The 20,450-nt window shown below is 44.0% G+C and overlaps 1 protein-coding gene and 1 pseudogene across 1 annotated transcript; both read left to right on the forward strand.

Moving 5' to 3' along the window:
- The first annotated feature begins 3,995 nt into the window (after positions 1 to 3,995).
- LOC133339421 (interferon-induced very large GTPase 1-like) lies at positions 3,996 to 16,682 on the forward strand. Its single transcript, XM_061547568.1, has 3 exons — positions 3,996 to 4,053; positions 10,214 to 10,313; positions 12,033 to 16,682. The coding sequence occupies exon 3, from the start codon at positions 12,036 to 12,038 to the stop codon at positions 14,190 to 14,192; it is 2,157 nt and encodes a 718-aa protein (XP_061403552.1). The 5' UTR covers positions 3,996 to 4,053; positions 10,214 to 10,313; positions 12,033 to 12,035; the 3' UTR covers positions 14,193 to 16,682.
- LOC133339422 (interferon-induced very large GTPase 1-like) lies at positions 16,020 to 18,981 on the forward strand (annotated as a pseudogene).
- The last annotated feature ends 1,469 nt before the right edge of the window (positions 18,982 to 20,450 follow it).

The raw sequence follows: 20,450 nt of genomic DNA on the forward strand, positions 1-20,450 counted from the left end.
ATGGAGGAAGCTGGCAAGGCGGGTAAAAGCGGCCATGTCGGGAACCTCGATCCCGGTCGGTGCAATCGCGGGAGTGTCGGCACATATCTTGGTTTACACGGGGGCATCGGCCACGATCATCTCGAGCACCATGGCATCATTGTCTTCAGACAATCATTCGATGAACACATTGGCTGATTGCATCAGGTATTCCTGCGGTTCCTGAACGCGAACTTGAAGCTCAAGCTGTCGAAGTGCCACCTTATGCAGTCGTCGGTACGCTACCTGGGCCACGTCGTCAGTCAGTCTGGAGTAGCTACAGATCCGGAAAAGACGGCCTGCATGAGGGCCTGGGCTGTTCCCACGATGGTTCCAGAGGTACGCAGGTTTGTGGGATTCGTGTCCTACTACCGCCGGAGTGTACCCAACTTTGCAACCATTGCGAAGCCCTTGCACGTGTTGACGGCCAAGAACCAGATGTTTTATTGGGAACCTCTTGAGGAGGAGGTATTCCAGCAGCTGCGATCGCGTCTGACAGATGCACCACAATTGGCCGTTCCGGATTTTGGCCTCCCCTTTATTCCAGACACGGATGCCAGTGATATGGGCATCGGCAGAGTCTTGTCACAAATCCAGCAGGGTGGGGAGGTGGTTATCGCCTATGGCAGTCGCGTGCTGTCATCAGCGGAGCACCGCTATTGTGTCACATGTAGGGAGCTCTTGGCGGTTGTCCACTTCGTGCAGCAATTTCAACCCTACCTGTATGGTCGCAAATTTACAGTCCTCACTGACCACGCGGCCTTGCAGTATTCACTCCGCATCGACCAGCCTTCGGGCCAGCTGGCCAGGTGGATAGAGTGCCTGCAAGAATACAGGTACCAAGTGGTGCATCACAAGGGGACAAGACACGCCAACGCAGATGCATTGTCCCAGCTGGCGCCCCAGGGCCATTGTGCATGCAACACAGGCGTGGCACGCTGCAAAGAGGCGAGGCCAGAGGGAACGGTCATCGCCCCGTACACACGCAGAGGGCGCACAGGGTGAGATCCAGCTGACTGACCACGACCTGGGGCTAACCTTGGAAGATTGGAGACGTCTATAGCAGGAGGAGGCCCCGCTGCGAGCGCTACGTGCCTCAGCGGAGGCAGGGAGGAGGAGTATGTCATATGGGAGGACCTCCTCATGTGATGGGACCTGGCAGGACGCCAGCGATGCCTGGTGGTTTCGGAGTCACGCGTCGACAATTGGTCATGGACATGCACTGCCGCCAGCTGCTACATCTGGCGGGGTGGAAGACACTGTCCACATTACAGGGTCAATACTTCTGGCCAGGCATGACCGCTAACGTGCACCTTGTCGAATGCACGTGGCGGAAGCCACCACCCTTGGTAACCCGGGCGCCCCTGCAGCCCATCACGGTGACCAGGGTCAACGAATTGGTCGCGTTGGACATCCTGGGACCACTGCCGGTCACGCCACGGAGAAATAGATACCTGTTGGTTGGAGTCGAGTACGAGGTGGCCGATGGCGTGGGCCCTCCCAGGCCAAATGGCACAAACCATTGTCGATGCTTTCGTTGGTGGCTATGTTCTTGATAAGGGGGCACCGGAGCGGTTGCTCACGAATCAAGGCAGGCCGTCTGCTATATCCTGGGCACTAAAAATGTCTGAACATTTCCATATCATCCCCAGACCGATGGGATGGTGGAGCGGCTTAACCGTACCATAGCAGCCATGCTGTCCCAAGTGGTGGACGAAAACCACTACAACTGGGACCTCCACATTCCATCGGTCTTAGCGGCGTACAGGGTGGTCCTGCATGCAGCGACGGGGTTATAGCCGTTTTTCCTGATGTACGGACGAGATCCCGTTCTGCCTATTGAGGTGCAGCTGATGGACATTCCCGCGAGAGCCGACGTGTCGTCAAAGGCACTAAAGGCCTCCCTCATTTACTTAAGGGAGGTCCGTCAAGCAGCCGAGGCTGCATCGTCCACCAGCCAAGGGAGCAATATATGGCACCTGAGGACAGTGACAGCCAAGCCCTTTAAAGTGGGGGACCAGGCATACAGTAGTTACACTGTCCTCAGGTGCCGGTCGGCCTCTCACCGAAACTGCGCCGACCCTGGAAAGGGCCAGTTAAGGTCGTTAAAGCACTCCGATCTCAGTGCGTCCAGGTCCAACTAGGTAAGCGACGATGGTTTGTGCACCCCACCCGCTTTAAGCCATACGTCTCTCCACCTCCATCACCGCCATCGTCACCACCATCGTCACTGCCATCATCATCACCCCTACCCAGGCAAAGGTCGCCGGCCACCACTCGCCGACCTGCAGGGGGTTCGGTGCCCTGTGTTTTCTTGTCACCTACTGTATTGTGAAGGCAAGACTGGAGGGGTGGAATCTTTTTACGCAATCTTAACAAAACAGCTTTGAAAAACAAAAATGACATTGTCCATTATAAGCATGGCAAATTTCATGAACCAGGAACGAGACGACACGCACACATTGATCCATCCATTCCTTACTCCTTTTGCAAATGATGACAAAATAGAAAACTAGTGTGCATGTATGATGTGAGTGGTGGCATCCATTTGCATCATCTTAACGAAAACAAAATTGAACAAAAGTAGGACTGATCTTTTGCAATATTTTAAATCGAGGGTTCAGGAAAATTTGAAAATAAATACCCATGATTGCCTCTCCCTCGTCATCCTAAATCTCCACACAACATCTATATCATTGGCTCTTTCGGTAAAGTCACGTAGAAAGAAAATAAACTGAATAATAGAATACGACGTTTCGATTGCAACATAAGCAATCGTCATCAGGTAAGAATGAATTTTATTAAGTTTGTTTTCTCAAACTTCCTATTTCTCTCTCTAAAATTTGCCAAGCTTGTTTGTCTATATGTCCATTTTCTCTCCTCCGGCCGCCACGGGGAGGATTTCCATACAACTCTCTCATCGACATGCTCATTTCTCTACCCCCTCTCTCTCTCTGCCACCCCCTCTCTATTTAAGGCCTCGACACAGAGGCGTTGTTTCTCTGTGTGTCTATTTATGTGTCTCTCTCTGTGTGCCTCTGTGTGTGTCTCTCTCTGCTTGTGTGTCTGTCTATGTGTCTCCGTGTCTGTGTATTGTCTCTCTCTCAAATTTAGCAATCTTTGGAAGAACGTAATCAACCAGGTAGGGTGTTGACTGTTGTGTTAGCCGACTCTCTGTGTTGTATTGCATTATGTTTCTAAGTTCACTAGGTTTGTTTTCAAATTCATTCTTACCTGATGACGATTGCTTGTGTTGCAATCCAAACGTCGTATTCTATTATTGAATTTATTTTCTTTCTACGTGACTTTACTGAAAGAACCAAAGAGTAATTCCAGCAGTCACGAAAGCTTCAAGTCAAGTTTGAATATCTATATCGACTCTGACTTTGGGGTTTGGCTGCCTTGCTTTCTTCTATTATGGTAGGATGCTTCCCAAGAAGGAAAAGCGCACATAAATGTAGATTTGAGGCAAAAAAACATCAGAAATATTGGGTGTTATCAGCACGTCGAGACCAGTATATAGTTTGACTGCTTACAAATACCGCTTGATGATTAATCTTGACCTGGATAATAAACGGTCGATGGCCTAAAATATATGTTTTATTTATATGTGGAGATAGAATGGAGAACTGATTTAATGTCCTTTTTCCCATGATGTTCCACAGAAATGCGTAATAAGTTCGTGTATGATTTCACTTTAAATGCATTGAGAGCCTTATTATAATCTGGAAAATAACATGTCTGGCTCCTCGAGAGACTCCTTCATACGTTATGCTCACTGCCTAAGTAATAGACAATGATTATACAATGATTACCAACCTAAAGCGCTTAAGCTCAAACTATTTATTTCATATCCACATACACTTTGTGTCTCTCGCACACAAGCATACACGCATTCGTCATGAGAAAGCTACTGGGTGGAGTCTGGGAAGCTCCACCTTTTGTGAATCTGATTATAAAGCCGGCTTCAATCCAAAGAGCAGAAGAGACAGAGCGAATGACATGCGCCCTACGGCTCTCCATCACCTGGACATTGTGAGTATTAGATAATAGGCTGAAACTATTGAACTCAGTTGCAGGTAAATGGTATGTACAGTATACATGCATATGTTATAAGGTATATTGTATAGACTGTGTGTGGTTAATATAGGATGGATATTGTGAATACGATTTTTATGTTAACAGGCTATGTTTAAAAAATAATACCATATTAAACTGCATGTTAATGTCTAATGAGTTAGCAATGTTAAATATGTTGAAAAAACACATTTTCACTAACCTTGAGTCTTGATACTAGCTTGCAGTCGGTAGGGGTGGGGGGCAATGAGTCACCACAATTACACGCAACCACACTATACAATCGTACTGCAAGTAAACATACTAGAATAGTAAAATATTCAAAGTTATTGCAGCCAAGGCAACAAAATAGTGTAGAATTATGTTTTGAAATGTATGTCAGACATGAATCTTGTCTTAATACTCGCACTTACACTAGACTTGATGTTGGTGTATAATACATTAACCCTGTTAATGTATTATATTGATGTTGGCTATCAACAACAAGGCAACTCCTTTGACTAATTGGGAATGGGACGCAAGCGTAGGATTGATCACCCTGTCGCTGGCCGCCTTTGGGGAGGGTGTATAGTGTGAAAGGCCGAAACACCCTAGGAACCAAAGGTACACTACTGACAATGCGCTCCCCAAATTTCACCAGGCTCACTGTTCATGAACTCTTGGAAGTGCTTGCACAAAGGATAGTAATATCTCATCCTGTGTTCTTGGAATCGGAATCGAACTGTCTGCGACACCCTTCATTTATCAAACGCACTATATATTAATATACCAATCATAGTGCATATGACCTTCTATGACATTGTTCAGAGATATGGTCATTAACGAAAAATATAAAATAAAAACGCAGGGATATACAAGAAGCATGGAGACATGTATGCTTGTAATTATATTGAACACATGGATAATAGAACGTATACAGGATAAATATATAATTCAAACTGTTACGAAAAGAAGTGGGCTTGGGTGCAGTAAATGTAACTTTAATGAATAATGGTCGATGGTCAACAACGAAGGAGTGGCCACTAAGGAAATAAATGCGTCCGATAGGCCACCTACTGGGGAGATAGAGCAAATAAATCAGCTGCTTTGCAAAATCATGAAAGTAACGTGGGTTTTGTGAGGTATCCACCCAGTATTGATTATGACTAAATTAAATGATGAATTGCAAAAACATAGGAACCGAAATATCAAATAAACAACAATAAACTTTTTTTTCCATCATAATCAGCCACGGTTAATCCACTGCTGGATGAAGGCCTCCCGAAGCTGTCACCACCAGGCATTTGCACATGAACCGATTTCATTGCTGCATCTCTACGGTCGACGACAACGCAGATGTGTTCCATTCCTTGGCTGTTACTCCGTTATTATTCTTGACCATCATTCATCATTCCTTATTGTGATGTGTCCTCCTCAAGCCCACTTACTTTTCTTACTATATACATTTTTATCATGAATGTTCCCTAATCTCTCAATGCAATGCTAAGCATTCGTATGTCCATGCTTCTTTGCACACTTTTTAAATATTTTGTTACAGTTTTTAGGTGTCAATGTGAAACATTTATACCATGATCAGGCAACGAAAACACCAAAATACATATCTATTCAATACCTTTAAACCTCCTCCACCAGATCCGGCTCCTTCCCCTCCAATGTGATAATGGATGTTGTTATTGTGGTGAGTTATGTTGAGTTTAGGTTCATTCATGTTTATTGGAATAATGATATTTATTGCTGTTGAGTCATATCACCTCTATCTAGCGCGTTTGCTATGTACGGTACAAAAGAAGTTCAACATACATACAGGACATATGATACGCTGAGCAAAGAGCAGAGTTGAGCATCTGGTTCTGAAGGCCGAGTCCTTACTTTGGTTATTCCCATTGCATTATTTTGTTTTGTGCATGAGTAAAAGCATCACCGATTTTTCTGCATGTGGTACGGTGAAAATAAAAACCAGAACACAATTTAAAATAACAATATTTTAAGCTCTGAAGTGTATTTACAGACCCTATAGTTTCAGAGAGATCACTGCAAGGGAGTGAGACACAGAGTATATCTCTTCGTGTAAAACCTTTTCGAATTTTTCTTCTCCTTTCATATGACTGATGTAGATGCAGAGCAACAACGACAATTTCACATTCAGGTGGTGCAGCTAGGTAACCGCGTCAGGAACAGGGGAGTGTATCGCTGTAATGTCTCCTTTGAATTTGTGGGTGGGTTATTGCTTCGTTATATGTTGTATGGTCTGTTCTGGATGACCGCAATAGTACACTGGATACTTTTAAATGTTCCGTTTGTGCATCAGGTATCTGCATCTGCCGTGGTTTGTGCGAATGCGAATTAGCAAGGACCATGAGCTTGGTGGAAGCTCAAACCGAGGGATCTTCTGCATTGGGTCTTTCACAAAGTGTTTGCTAGGGTTAGTGAGTTCTTTTGAACACTATTCAGCTCTACAAGCTTAATCGGGGTTGAATTTGCATTGTTTAAGGTTTAGCGTATGGGTCCATAAGAGCTTTCGTGACATCAAGTGATGATGAGGAGTTTTTTTGATGTCCTGGTGAATGGTAAGGTGACTGTTTTCCTCTTTTGCAGGACTTCCCTGAGGTTTGCAGTGTTGTGGTGGATAGGTGGGGGAGAGATGTGCGACAGCCCGTCCAACCAGGATATGGGGGTCGACTTAAGGGTTCTAGTGATACACCGCATTTCAGTGTTCAGTTGGACATTGACATGTCGAATGTGACTACTTCTGGTCCATACTAGTACACAGTATTCGGCTACAGAGTACACAGAGGCCTTCGTTGACTCTAGATTTGAAGACGGAAGCTTGTGTTGCCTCCGAAACGTCGTGATTTAATTTATTTGTTTTCTTTTTTAACCTACGTGACTTCACCGAAAAAAACCAAGAGTATGCCTTCGTTGATATATGTAGCACTGGCGCTGATGCTTCCCAGCTTGTGCATGCCAGTTTCTGGACCAGTTTTATCATTGTTATTGGTCTTAACAGCTACTTTTTTCAGGTGGTCAAGGAATGTTAGCGCAAGGATCAACTTCAATCCAAGATAGGTTGGAGTGGGGTCGTGTCACACAGTGTTGCCACAGAAGGTCACTTTCAGAGTGGGATTGGTGCTGCTATTATCAAGATGAAATGCAGTGACTTTTGTTTGGTGAGAATTGGGCTTGAGCCTCTATTTCTGGAAATATTTTCCCATGGTGATTAGGTCTTTATTCAGAGTGGATTTGATGTTTTTGAAAGTGACTGCTTGAGTTTCGGGACTTGGTTGGCAGCGTGTCACTGGTGTAGATATTGAAGAGCTTTGGCTCGATTAGTTAATCTTGTGGCAATACATTTGTGAGGAACCAGGATGAGATGACTTTGTCGCCCATATAGACACGCAGTGAGCTATTATTCAGCATCATTCATATTAGGAGGATTGTTTGAGTAAAGGAATGGTCCTTGTTGCTTCAACGTCAAGTCCTTAGTCTCGATTGTGTCGTAGGCCGATGACAAGTCCACAAATCCCGCTTGTTCTTCAGGCATCACTGACTTAACGAGGGGGCTGATCTTTCGGAGGATGATGCGTTCCAGAAATGTATGGGTCGTGCATAGGAGTAACATTAGCCTATAGCTTGAAGGGTCATCGGTTGGCAATTCCCGGTTTCGCTATTGCAGTGAAGATTGCCTCCTACTATGCTTGTGGGATGTGTCCAGTTTTCATGGATTTGGTGTACAGGTTTGCCAGCCATTGGAGTCCTCTAAGGCCTAAGTGATAGAATAATTCTGGGGGGGGGGGGGGCGGGGGGGGGGGGGGTACCATCTCTGCCAGTAGCCTTGCCTTTCTTTATTTCAGCCAAACGCCCCGCTCAATTCCTCTGTGCTGATGGTAGTGGAGTCTTGTGAAGAAATGGAGGCCATTGTCGAGTGTATTTGACGAGGGATCTCTCGCTTGGTGTTTTGCTGAGCAGTAGTTTTTTGTTCTCCGCTAATTTAGAGGATATAGAGCTGGGCAGGACTCCTGCAGTCTGTTATTTTGTTGGGTTAGCAGCACCCAGATGTCGTAGTAGGGCCCAAGCACGGTGGCTGGAGCGTTGAAGTCCAGGCTTTCAGTTTAAAGACTCTAGCAGGGCCGTTTTTACCTGTGGGCTGCCCTTTCCACCCTGTGGACTAGTTGTACTGTCAGAGCAGGTCCTGGGTCTCTTTTTTCCAGCATAGAGTGTATTCTCTCCAGAAGCCTCGGAGGATGCTCTTCTTGGTAGCTGCAGTAAGGAGGCCAACACAACGGTGATAACATTCTAGTGTCACTGGAATTCGACTCACCACTCTTTCTACAGCCTCCATATAGTGGTCCCAGTCAGTTTTGACCATGTTCCCCCTTGGTAATCGTTTCGACAGAATTTCGGAGATTTTGATGCCAATGTGGGTGATTATGGGTCTATGTTGACTTTTTGGGACGCTTGGGATTATTTTATGAGATGTGTGAAGTGTGCTCCCAGTTTGATCTTTAGAAATTTCTGGTGAGGTCCGTGCTATAGTCGTATTGCAAATGAGCAGAAAGGAAATTTGCTTGCTGCTTGGGATCGAAAACCAGGTGAAGATCTCCTTCAGATATCTGGTCGGTGAGGTGTTCACCATCAGCCTCATCTGCTACCATACATCGTATGGTAGCTGTTAATGCCACCAACGTATATGGCTGCGATTGGTACACTTGGGAGAGCTGGCTTTGGCCATTTTGAATTAGGGGCTGTGTTCACATTGGTGATTTTCAACTCCCCTATCTTGATGCTGGTGCTGTAGATGGATTCTTTTTCAGTTAGTGAGAAGGCATAGAACTCTGTGGTGGTGTTCTTCACATATATGGCCAAGCCATATTTCGTGTGGTAATGGCTTGTCGTGAGGTTGTATCTATGGATGTGCCTGGCATGTAGGGCATCTAAGACGTGGGTTTCTTGGAGCCTCAGGACATCAATGTTATGGGTTTTCATTATGATCGCGAGATACAGTCTGTTTCTCCTATAACACTTTTTTCATAATGCGAATTAGATGTAATGCAATTGAGTGTACAAAACTAGGTCAAACAAATAGGAATAAGCAGTAGTATGGCTGCCTCGGCATAACATCACACAAGGTGGGATGTTGCTGGATGCTTCGAGAAGCTAACCACGTGCCTCCATTTTGTTTAGCCTGCATATGCATCTCACATGTTATCAAAGACTATGCTTTTCCCTAAATTATATATTATTTATTATAACACAATTTTACCATAGGAATGCAACTACCGCATTATAGGATAAAAGACTACTTTCACATCACCGAGGAGAGTCAGTCAATATTCAGTTGGAAGATCCTTGTCCCAGGGACTATCTGGTGCTTTGTTTGGCCCTGAAGAGGGCCGTTGGCATGGCTTTTTTTGTTTCTCTAGAGACCAGGAGATCGAGGATCGATGTTTGGTCACTGCATTAATGATATTCGTCGTGATTTCTGAATTAACAGAGTGTGCCACATGAAGGCTGCACTCTTCCTCTGAATTGATATATTCGTGTTACTTTCTTTTTGCAATCTCAGAACAGTTAATCAACGTTATAAACTATTTTGATAATGTATACGTATATTTAGGGCTTATATTCAACGCCTACATCAGTTGCAACTGAACAATTGTCTCCAGTAGCTTGTGGTATTATATATTTACTATTAATTTATGTTTTCTAGAATCCAATAGATTGTATGTGGTCAACGATAGAAACGCTTATCTAACACCATCTTGCTCTAATGATCGGCTTGGCTTCTAAATTGACTCTCATTTGGAGGCAGCTGTGTACTGCGATTGCCTCCTTTGTCTCCATTGTCCACCTCAAAAATGCGTCATCTGCCTTGTTCCCAACGTTCTCTCCCTCCTCAGTTTTCCATTTCCTCAAGAATTGTTCATCAACTCTGCATATATGTTCATATTAACATATACTTAGATGCTGTATACATGTATATGTTGTTGTAATAACCCTTAGATGAAACTCTGTGAGTCAGTAAACCCTTGCATAGTTCATTATTATCTAAAAATGTAGTTGCTTTGTAGAGTATCGTGAAAATTATTAATCGTGTATTTGGTTTGTTTATGTTTTCAAGCTGGACATAATGCAACTCCACCTCACCCTCACACTTGACCATCTGTAAAGAGTGACAGGAAGAAGGTTCCATCAGCCCTAGTGCTCTGAACACGTGAGAGGTGAGTCCATGAGATAGTCAACTCCTGGCACTTGCATCGTGCAGATTTAGAATTCTACTGGCATCACGATTGGAATTTCTCTTTAGTGTAAATGGCATGTTTATTCATACAATTGTAGCAAACACATAATTGAAAAGTGTAATCAATATTCATGAATTGATATTTATTTTGGATGTACAGCATTCTATGCATATCGAAATTGCTATGCACAGTTTCAAAGTGGACTAGGCTATGAAAAAAATACTATTCTTATCTTATATTTGTATAGCGCTATTATCAAAGACGCTTTACAAGGGTTATGAGTGGTACAATTTAGGGGAACTAAAAGTAATATGGTGCACAGGGATGGGGTATAGGGAATGTAGTTAGCGGGTACCGGGATTACGGAGTGCCTCGGGATTAATACAGAATTAGGAAGCCTGCAGTAAAACATGTTTTCATATGATACTGTGGATATGATTATATTACAAGCAGACATACGCCTTTTTCATTCCAAGAAGAGTATACCATTCTGTGCTAGCACGCGGATGGCACGTTCCAGAATAAATGGTTAAACCCTTGGTGCTGCCATCAACACCCTAAACATCGCCTCACCACCTGCATGAGGCAACGCGTAAAGGATCATGCTCTCATTTCCACCACCACAAGTGACGGCACATCGATAATAATCGTCAGTGTTAATCATGTGATAGTAATCAATGTATACAAGCCGCCAAAAGGAATGGCAATCACCACCTCAGCAGCCACTGTCATGGATAATGTACACCATCATTTAGAGGTAATGTAATGTATAATACAATATCCCTATGTGATCGACTGACCCCAATGTAATTGTATCTTGTGGATTGGAGCAGTGCCTAAGGCCATCCTACTGTAGCACTGGAGCGCACAGTGTATGCTTGTGTGGCCTCACTCAAGCCAAATTAATCTTGTACCAATAACGTTAACTTCTAGATTATAATCAAACTTCTTAATGCCACCACACCTTAGTACCAACGCTTTTAACCTCTGCCAGATCCTGCAATTACACAGTAGTCACACGATCTCTAAGATCTGCCCTCATCGTTTCCCACCATCTTCCAACTCCAAACTTCGCACCACTTTTTCCGTACATGACCTTGGCCCCACCCCAACACACCCCTTCCTACTTCCTCTAGTGGGCCAGTGAAGCATTGGCTAAAGGCCGGCTTTTACCAACATGTGCATTGGGAAATGACATGCAGGCAAAAACTCTCAAATTTAAAGTTGATGTTGGGAGGAAATAAGTTGCACACCACAGGGAATGAAAACCGGGTATGGGGCTGGAGCTATGGTGCCATGGCTGAAGTGCTGCTTGTTATAGCACGGCAAGTTCAAACATTACCCATTAGTGTCATGAGACAATCGGGGCCCGTTGAAGGAATGCATTTGGTGCTGTGATATTCTATATTTTAACATGCAATCACTTAATCAAATGTTTAAATATAAAAAAATTATACTTATCTCATTTTTAAGATTAAAAACGTAGACAAGCATGGTAGGTATTTTAAAATGCTTAATTTTGTATGTATCACATGTTTTACATTAAAATAGGTGATAAACTTTGGTTATTCATCTGAATATTTGTTACGCTCATATGAATAAAAACAACATTCAATATTCAACTAATTTAATAAATCTATTTGTATTATTGTTAAATATTGTGTTATTAATTAAGAACCGTATTTGTGTGTATTCAAGGCTATGTCGGAAGAGGAGGAACACACCGTTAAAGCTCAGGATGAACTTGCCAAAGTAATTACAGACTTAGGTCTTCATAAAAATTACTGGATTCCAAAACTGCGAGATATTTTACATATCACCAATGTACAAGCATTGCAATATTTTGGCCCTGAAGAATTTGAAACAATAGAACCACATTTCCGGCATCCATGGGAGAAAAAGGCATTGTCTAAGTTAATGGAAATGTCAGGCAGAGAAGTTGTATTAAAACAATCACAAAAATGTGATCCAATTGGAAATAAACAGAAGCAAGATGCACCAACAAAGCAGCATCCAGAACAAATGGAGCAGATAAGGTCAACTCACATTGGTGAGACCAAAATAGAGGATGAGACAGATAAGCGACCGGAATTGAAAGGAGCAAAAGAAAATGCATTGTATGACAAGAGCCATTCCAATGATATCGAAAATACTTTTCTCAAGCAGTTAGATTTAGCAAACATTTCTATTTTACATGGAACTGTATCAGATCATTTTTTTTTACAAAATGCATCTAAAGGACTTGCTTTAGAGGGGGTTTATAAAACTGGTCAAATAAACGCTGTGTTACAGAAAAGAGGCAAACTCGTAAACAGCCCAATGTCGTTTAATCTTGCTGGCCCAGTACATCAGCCAATGATAAAACAACAAGAGTTTTCATCCTCTGAAGAGGAATCAATATTTGAGACAGCAGTAGAAAAAATTGGATTCAATACCATAACCACAGGTTTCCTACAGACATTGAATGAAGAAACCACTTCACAGCATTGCAAGGCATTATACACTGAAGAAAAACAACGCGAAAATCCCAATTATTCCCGAAGTCATTGCGCCAAATATCTGTACCTACCGCTCGCCTCAGGAAGTCTTGACTTTGATCAACTCAAGCTTTCTGATGAGGCGTTGGAGGAATTACAAAGCATTGAAAGCACTTTAAAAACCGTCAACGATTCTTTTAAAACACGTGTACTTAAAAGCAGGTTAGGGAGTTTTTTTGAGACCTTTGGCTCTCATGCCCACACAGGCCCTGTCCACTTTGGTGGGATATTTAAGTGGAAAGCATCAGCAGAGGACATCACCTCAAATCAGGAAAATGAACAAAGAAATATACTATCGGAGGCAGTGGAAAGATATTCCACTTCTGCCTACAACAGCAGTGGCTGTGCAGGTGGCGTGAGCATGATGGCATCCAACTTTATAACGGAATTTTCTGAAAAATACAACGCTACACTTTTGAGTAAGGTGACATTTTCCGTAGGTACAATAGGTGGGCCCCCTGGCATTTGTTCTCTTCAACAATGGAAAACTGACGTTGTTTCCAATGCAAAAATGTGGTCTGTCATTGACCGAGGCACATCATTGGTACCCGTGTGGGACATTGTCACGTTTAACCACGAAAATGATTTTAAAAATACTTTGATAGCAAACAGCCTCAAGGAGGCATACACGCTTTTGACAAACCCAATTCCCAATAATCGTCTTGAAGATATATTGGTCTCTGCCAAAGTTGAAGCCCAGTCAGTGATGCAAGATATTAAACATTGGCAAGAATCTGACGTGGAATATAATTTACAAAAGATAATTGATTTAAAACAAAAGTTACATGATGAAACAAAAAGCAATTTGATTTGGATAAACACCTGTTTGTCTCACCCAGCTCTCCAGTCATTTTTGTCAAATATTATTACAGCACCTGCCAATACGGTGCAAATAAAAAAGCTTATGCGCTCTATTATGGAGCCAAAGTGTTGTGAGGTTGACAGTTTTCCACAACTCGCCTCCGTTATGCAGTGGCTTAATGAATCTAAAGGAGTCTCTGCTCAGGTATCTGACTTTAAAGATCTCGTGAACATCTTAACACAAGCAAAAGAACATTTAAAAGAAGTTGAGTTTTCAACAAAGTATTCAGAAATAAATGAAAAAAGAAACAAAGAAATCACGAGTTCATTTAATTCATTCTGTCAATCACTGAGAACAGCAGAACTTATCGAACAGGAAATACTCATAATTTCAGTTGCTTCTGGTGTCGGATATTGTGTAAATGAAAAAAGATTTCAGCGTCCCCTGCATTATGACAACATTGACCATCTTCAACTTACACTTGAGTCGGCTTGCGGAGAGTCCTCAAGTACATGCTGAGAGTGCACGTTCTGGTTAGTGCATTGTCTTCGTACTGTTCGCTTTTTGGCATTCTCTTGTCTGACACTGGTGGGAGTAGGCCATAAAGAAGGCTGTCTGATGTAGGCCAATTAGTTTCAAAGACAATTGATATGTTATCAATATAGACAACACGTTCTACTACTTAGAAATACTTTTTAATAAATGTTTTATTCTACAACATCAGAGTGCAGCGCCACATTAAAAACGTACTACAATGACAATAGTTTAAATCGATTTGAAGCATGTTTTATTTGGGGGGGGCAGAGCTTTGTGACGTCATATTTGAGGGGGGGTCTGACTTTTTGTGACGCTGTGTGACGAGGGGGGGGGGGGGTCAAAAATCGTCCAAAATCTCGTGACGTCATTTATGGACGGCCCCGAAGACTGTCACTGGTGTGGGCTAATCAGTTTCAAAGACTGCATATATTATCAGAATATAACGGTGTGTGTGGGTGAGCGCTGTCGCGCGAGGGTGAGCCGAGGTGACTGAGGTTACATGAGGTAAGGCTGGGGTGGTTTGGGGGAGAAATGTGTGAATTTGAATGAGCGTGGCGCGTGTATGAGCAGTGACATGTTCAGTGTTCATCAGGGAGGGGGGCGGTCGGCGTTCGTTGGGGCTGGGGGCTCCCGCGGGGGCGGGGGGGTGCAGAGGTTGTGGTTGCCGTTGGCCCGGGGGCCGATGTGTTTTTCGCATTGGTTGGGGCGGGGCGGTCAGCGTTCACCCAGGGAAAGACGGATGATCGATGTTCGCCGCGACCAGGGGAACTCCTGGAGAGGACCAGCTGCCACTGCAGGGCATGCGGCTCAGTGACCAAGTCTGCGGCTGCGTTTTGTTGGTCGGGGCGTTGTTGAAGACGCCGACCAAGTCCTGAGACTGGAGCCATGTGGAGTCACTGCGTTGAGTTGTTCAACTTGCGGTTGGAGGCGCCAGCCAAGACCAGAGATTGTAGCCACGTGGAGTCTATAGAATACTATAGAGATAGAAAACTCCGTGACCAAAACAGCAGCCGTGTCAAGTTGTTCATTGTGTTGTTGGTGGCGCCAATCAAGTCCTGATACTGCAACTCCGTTGGTTGAGTTCTTTGGAGCGCTGTTGATGGCGCCAGCCAGGTTCTGAAACTGCAACTGCGTTAAGTTGTTCAAAGCGCTGTTGATAGCGCCAACCAGGTCCCAAGACTGCAACTGCGTTGAGATGCTCAGGGCACTGTTGAAGCCAACAGCCAAGTCTTGAGACTGCCGTTATGTACCCTGGACTTCAGCTGCGTTGTTTCGTCACCCAAGAGTGGATCGTGCATAAGGATTGGTACGAACAGTCGTCGCATTTTATGTATGTTTAGTCCCTACGGTGTTATGTAATTGTCAACACGTGGGGGCGCTGTGAAGATATGTTTTCGAGAATTTGTAATAGTTGGTTGTACTCGGTTGTTCTGTCTTTGTCGACGAGCGTGGGTGCTGTGTAGATGTTTAGAATTTTGAATAATTGGTTGTACTTGGTTGTTGAGACATTATCCATCACTGTTTGATTCGCGTCCTTGGACAAAGTGTCTCAAGGCATAGTTAATACTTTCAAAATCTTGTTAAGAATATCTATATTACGGATCGAGTTATTTGTACATCTTTATATTGCTGTAAGTCCGCATTCATTGCCAGAAAGGGTAAAACCGATTCTTATTTTTCATACTTTGATACTGGCACAAATTTTCCATGGTATAGCTGCTCACCCCGAGCTATACATGCTCTGGTAGTGCATTGTCTTTGTACTGTTCACCTTTTGGTATATATTGAGGGAATTGCTTGGTAGAGTAAATGGAGCCGAACTCTTCATTTATCCAGTTTGCCCTTCTGATTTTAGTTCCAAAGCCTTGTAGTTTAGAAATAGAATTCCCTATTTGGTCATTCAGACAATTAAAACTAACTGGAATGCCGTGAAATATCTACGAAATTGACCGCAAAATAGCAATCCTTAAACTGTGCAATCAGTGATGCTGACACTCCGCTAGTGTGCTTCATAATATTCGGCGAATCTCCTGCATAGAAATCTCAGATGCTGAACTCTCTGCTTGGCAAGCAAAAGCATGGAGTTTTCTTTTATAGAGACTGCCGAGTCAGCAGCACGAATGGTCGACTAATGAAAGGAGTTCCAGAGATCGCCTGGTATTTTCCAGCTGGGATGGACGATGATGTATTTATTGACTGCATAACATTCACTAATCTCCACGGAGATGCAAGAGAACACAAACACAAGTACAGTTTTTACATAAGATATCGCCTATAAATGTGATATTACTGTTAGATTGTCATTGCAATGAAGAAGGCAAACGCATTTTACAAGAATGTGTGTGTCCCCAAAGCCGTTGGTTTGCCTCTGTGCTGATATCTGGAACAAAAATGAAAATTGCTGTTGAAAATCGAAATGAGGCTGAGTTAATTGAAGAAATAAATGTAATCAATAAAATTATTTTGAAACTATTTTTTTTTACATCGAAGCTTGCTCAGATATTGCAACACAGTATGGCTTCATTGTTGATTCAAGTTTTAACTGCTGTGATTTTCACTCACCCACCCGTGCTGTTTTCGTTTACTAATTCAAGCTCATTGACATGCTCATTTCTCCAGCGCCCACCCGTCCCTGCACGCCACAAACCCTCCCTTCTCTCCCCCCCCCGTGAAACCCTGTAGCCACGACTCTACAACCCCCTCCCCCCCTCCCGTGCCTATATAAAGCCACAACAGCAGATCATTCTTTCTCACCTGATGACGGACGCTTGTGTTGGGACCGAAACGTCGTGTTCTTTTATTATTTTTTCTTTCTACGTGACTTCACCGAAGGAATCAGAGATGAAGGTGTACGTGTTCGTGGCGACCCGGTTTTTGGTGAGTGTAGTGGGTGCTCCTCCAAGCTTAGTGGTACACCCTTGGTGGGATTTAGATGGGCGGGATGTACATACCGTCGCTGAAGTCCCAATTGGACACGTACACATTGAGGCCTAAGGATCTCTACAACTTTTACAGGGCCCTGCCATGGACGGAGCAGTTTAGGAGAGGTTCCCAAAGATATATATGGGCAGTTTAGCCATGCACTATCTCCTACTTAGAAAGGCAGGGGCGTCACTCCATATAGCCAAACCTGTTCAATGGCGGAATGGGCGGAAGCCGCCACAGACTACGTTGTCTTGCTTGCCATTTCTCACTGCTGCATGACCTGCCGTATCGCTATCGGCCATTTCGCAGCTTTAGCTGGGAGGTCAAACAGCTGTCACTCAATAGGAGGCTCTGGTTCCCTCCCATACATCTTGTAGAATAGAGAGTATCCTGTTGACGCATGCAGGGCCAACTGATATGCCGCAAGGGCCCTGCCTATGCTATAAGTCCGAGTCTGTCTGGGTGTCCTTGACCACATGATACTGCATGGATGTGATGGTGCAATTTAGATGTTCTACCATCCGATCGGTCTGTGGATGGTATGGGAAGTGCGTACCTTCTTAGTGCCTAGGATGTCGTAGACTTCCTGTGTTAGTTTTGAGGAAAACATCTTACCCTGGTCCATTCGAAGTTTTTCAGGGGCCCCTTTATCCACAACAAAACCCTGTACATAAGCTTCTGCTACCGACTGAGCAGTTTTATCCACCAGGGGCCACGCCATTGGCCACCGCATGAAGTACTCGATCCCTACTAGCAGATATTTGTGACCCCTGTCGGTGCGAAGTAGGGGTCCTAGTATATCGAAGGCCACCAATTTGTTTACTTGCGAAACCTCCACTGATTTTAGGGGCACTTTTATCGGGTATGCTGGTGGCTTTCGCCGTGCACATTCTACACATGAGGCTGTCCATGCACGGATATCCGCCATCATGCTCAGTTGCGAAATCCTGCACGAATCGACGTATAAATATTCTGACATCTGGGACAGATTGGCCATTCTCTAACACATCGTGTCTTCGCTGGATCAGTTGACACCCAACTTCTCTCTCTTTGCTAGGGTCTCGGTCGGGGTCCTTTTGGTTACCGAGTCGAGGCATCTTCGCGATCCCACCACTGCCAACAGTTGTAATGAGTCCACCAGACGAGGGTTGAGATGATATACTTCTGTTTATTTTCTACACGAGCTCACACTGCATGCGACCACTCCACTTTAAATCCCACCAGGAAGCGCCCTGATCGCCCCGCCTGATCTGGTGACGTCACCACTCTCCTTCTGAGTGTTCTCTCACTCTCACGCCCAGCCTTCTCTTTCTACCGTAACGTCATCTTTAACAATAACCTGCGATCCTTTGGGTATTTCTACCCCCGTATCATGAAAATAGTAATGCTACACAAGTGTAATGTCATAGATGATGGCACTATAGTCTAGCGACAGTACCGTGTGACTGGTACTGTATGTGCGGAGCCTCTCCCTGGCACCTGAGTGAGCATACCAGGGAAGAGGTCGGGTGAGGTCATGACAGCCTGGGTGAACCCGAGGGGGGCACGTGACCGGATGAGGTGGTAACGAAGACCAGGAATGAAGTGAGAGGAACACGTCATGTGGGTCGTGAACCGTCGAGAAGGATCTGGAAAAGGGGCTTGGCCAAGGGCTAGGCCTGGCCACGCCGCAGCGGATAAAAGCCAATTCCCAGTGGGGATCGAAGTTGTTCATCTCTGGGAAGAAATCCTCCGTCTTCGTGGGTATTCGGTCTCCGGTCTTCGCGCATGTGGACTAGGCAGTGTGTTGGCTGTCCTGGTCCGATTTAGTAGTTGTCCCATCCATTGTATTTAAATAGTCAACCCCCCCCCCCCCCAAGTGTATAAAGTTAGTAGAGGAGCGGTGTACACCACCCTATGCCATTATTCTGCTAGCGTTAAGAGTTACCGTGATGTTAGTTAATTAAACGTGTTGCCTCCAAGTTCAAGTGTGTGCCTCAATTGAACCCACTACACAAGCAAGACAAATAATTGACTCGCATTAAAGTAAAGGAGGACCAAAGTATTGAGGAATACAGAAGTAATATTTCAAGGGACAAAACATGCATACGGAGAGAGCAGCTTACCAAAGCATTTCATATAAATGCATTTATGGTCATTGATTGAAATTTTGAAATATAAGGCAGAGATAGTAAGAAAATACTTTCTGCATTGGCTACACATGTACCTAGATAACCTGTCTGCAGATCCCTTATCACAACTTCATGAAATTTATCATCAAGCCTGGACTAGAATAATCGAGTCCTAACATGTGTCCTTTCTTGAAAACAGAGTTTGATAAAATATCACAAAAACTTGGTTTGAAGCTTTAGTTTACGGTAAAGTTACGTAGGTCGAAAAAGCAAGTAAGTAAATAAATAATATATCTTCTTGGTTCTTTCGATAAAGTCACGTAGAAGGGAAATAATAAACATAATAAAAAGTAAAACATAATCAAATACAATTCTCGCGACGTTTCGGCCACAACGCAAGCAGCCGTCCTCAGGTGAAGAACAGGTCTGTCGGAAAGACAGCGTCTGAATGAACACCAAGCTTGGCAGCGTATATTTAAGCTGGGTTAGAGGAGGAAGGGCGCCTTGACAAAGGACTTTGCATATCAACAGAGGAATTTAGCATATGTATGGGAAATGCAGATATGGAATTAGTCACTACTTGTGGAATGCGTAGGAGGTGGGGGGTCTCAAAGTCATATTATGCCCGTGCATTATGTAGGATTAGCAGCAACAAAGGGAGTAAGTAGAGTTAGCAGTACTAAACGGAAGGAATTTTAATAGTAAGGAGCTGCAGCCGCCAAACCACCAAGTAAAAAACTAAAATATAAACTACATCAATATCATCAATATACTAAATATACTCTCCAATAAGCTGAGCTACTAACAGTACTGTAAGTCATACATTACAATTATGGAACTTTGGAACTGGAACTGAATGGAACTTTCTACAAACAAACTGAGGGCACCCCAATGGGCTCCCCCTATCTCCGGGTGTAGCCAACTTTTTCATGGAGAAATTTGAGACTGACGCCATCCAGACTGCCACTCTACGCCCAACCTTATGGAAGAGGTACATAGATGACACTTTTGTCATCTGGCCACATGGCCGGCCTGCTCTAGACCAATTCCTCGACCACATCAATTCCATACACCCAGCCATCAGATTCACCATGGAAGTCGAAAAAGATGACAAGCTACCTTTTTTGGATGTCCTAATTAAAAGGAGACCTGATGGTTCAATGAGCCACTCTGTCTACAGGAAAGCTACCCATACGGATGCTTA

Source organism: Lethenteron reissneri, unplaced genomic scaffold (assembly GCF_015708825.2).
Source record: "Lethenteron reissneri isolate LAM-NWPU_2019-01 unplaced genomic scaffold, ASM1570882v1 scaffold_1864, whole genome shotgun sequence".
Lineage (NCBI taxonomy): Eukaryota > Metazoa > Chordata > Hyperoartia > Petromyzontiformes > Petromyzontidae > Lethenteron > Lethenteron reissneri.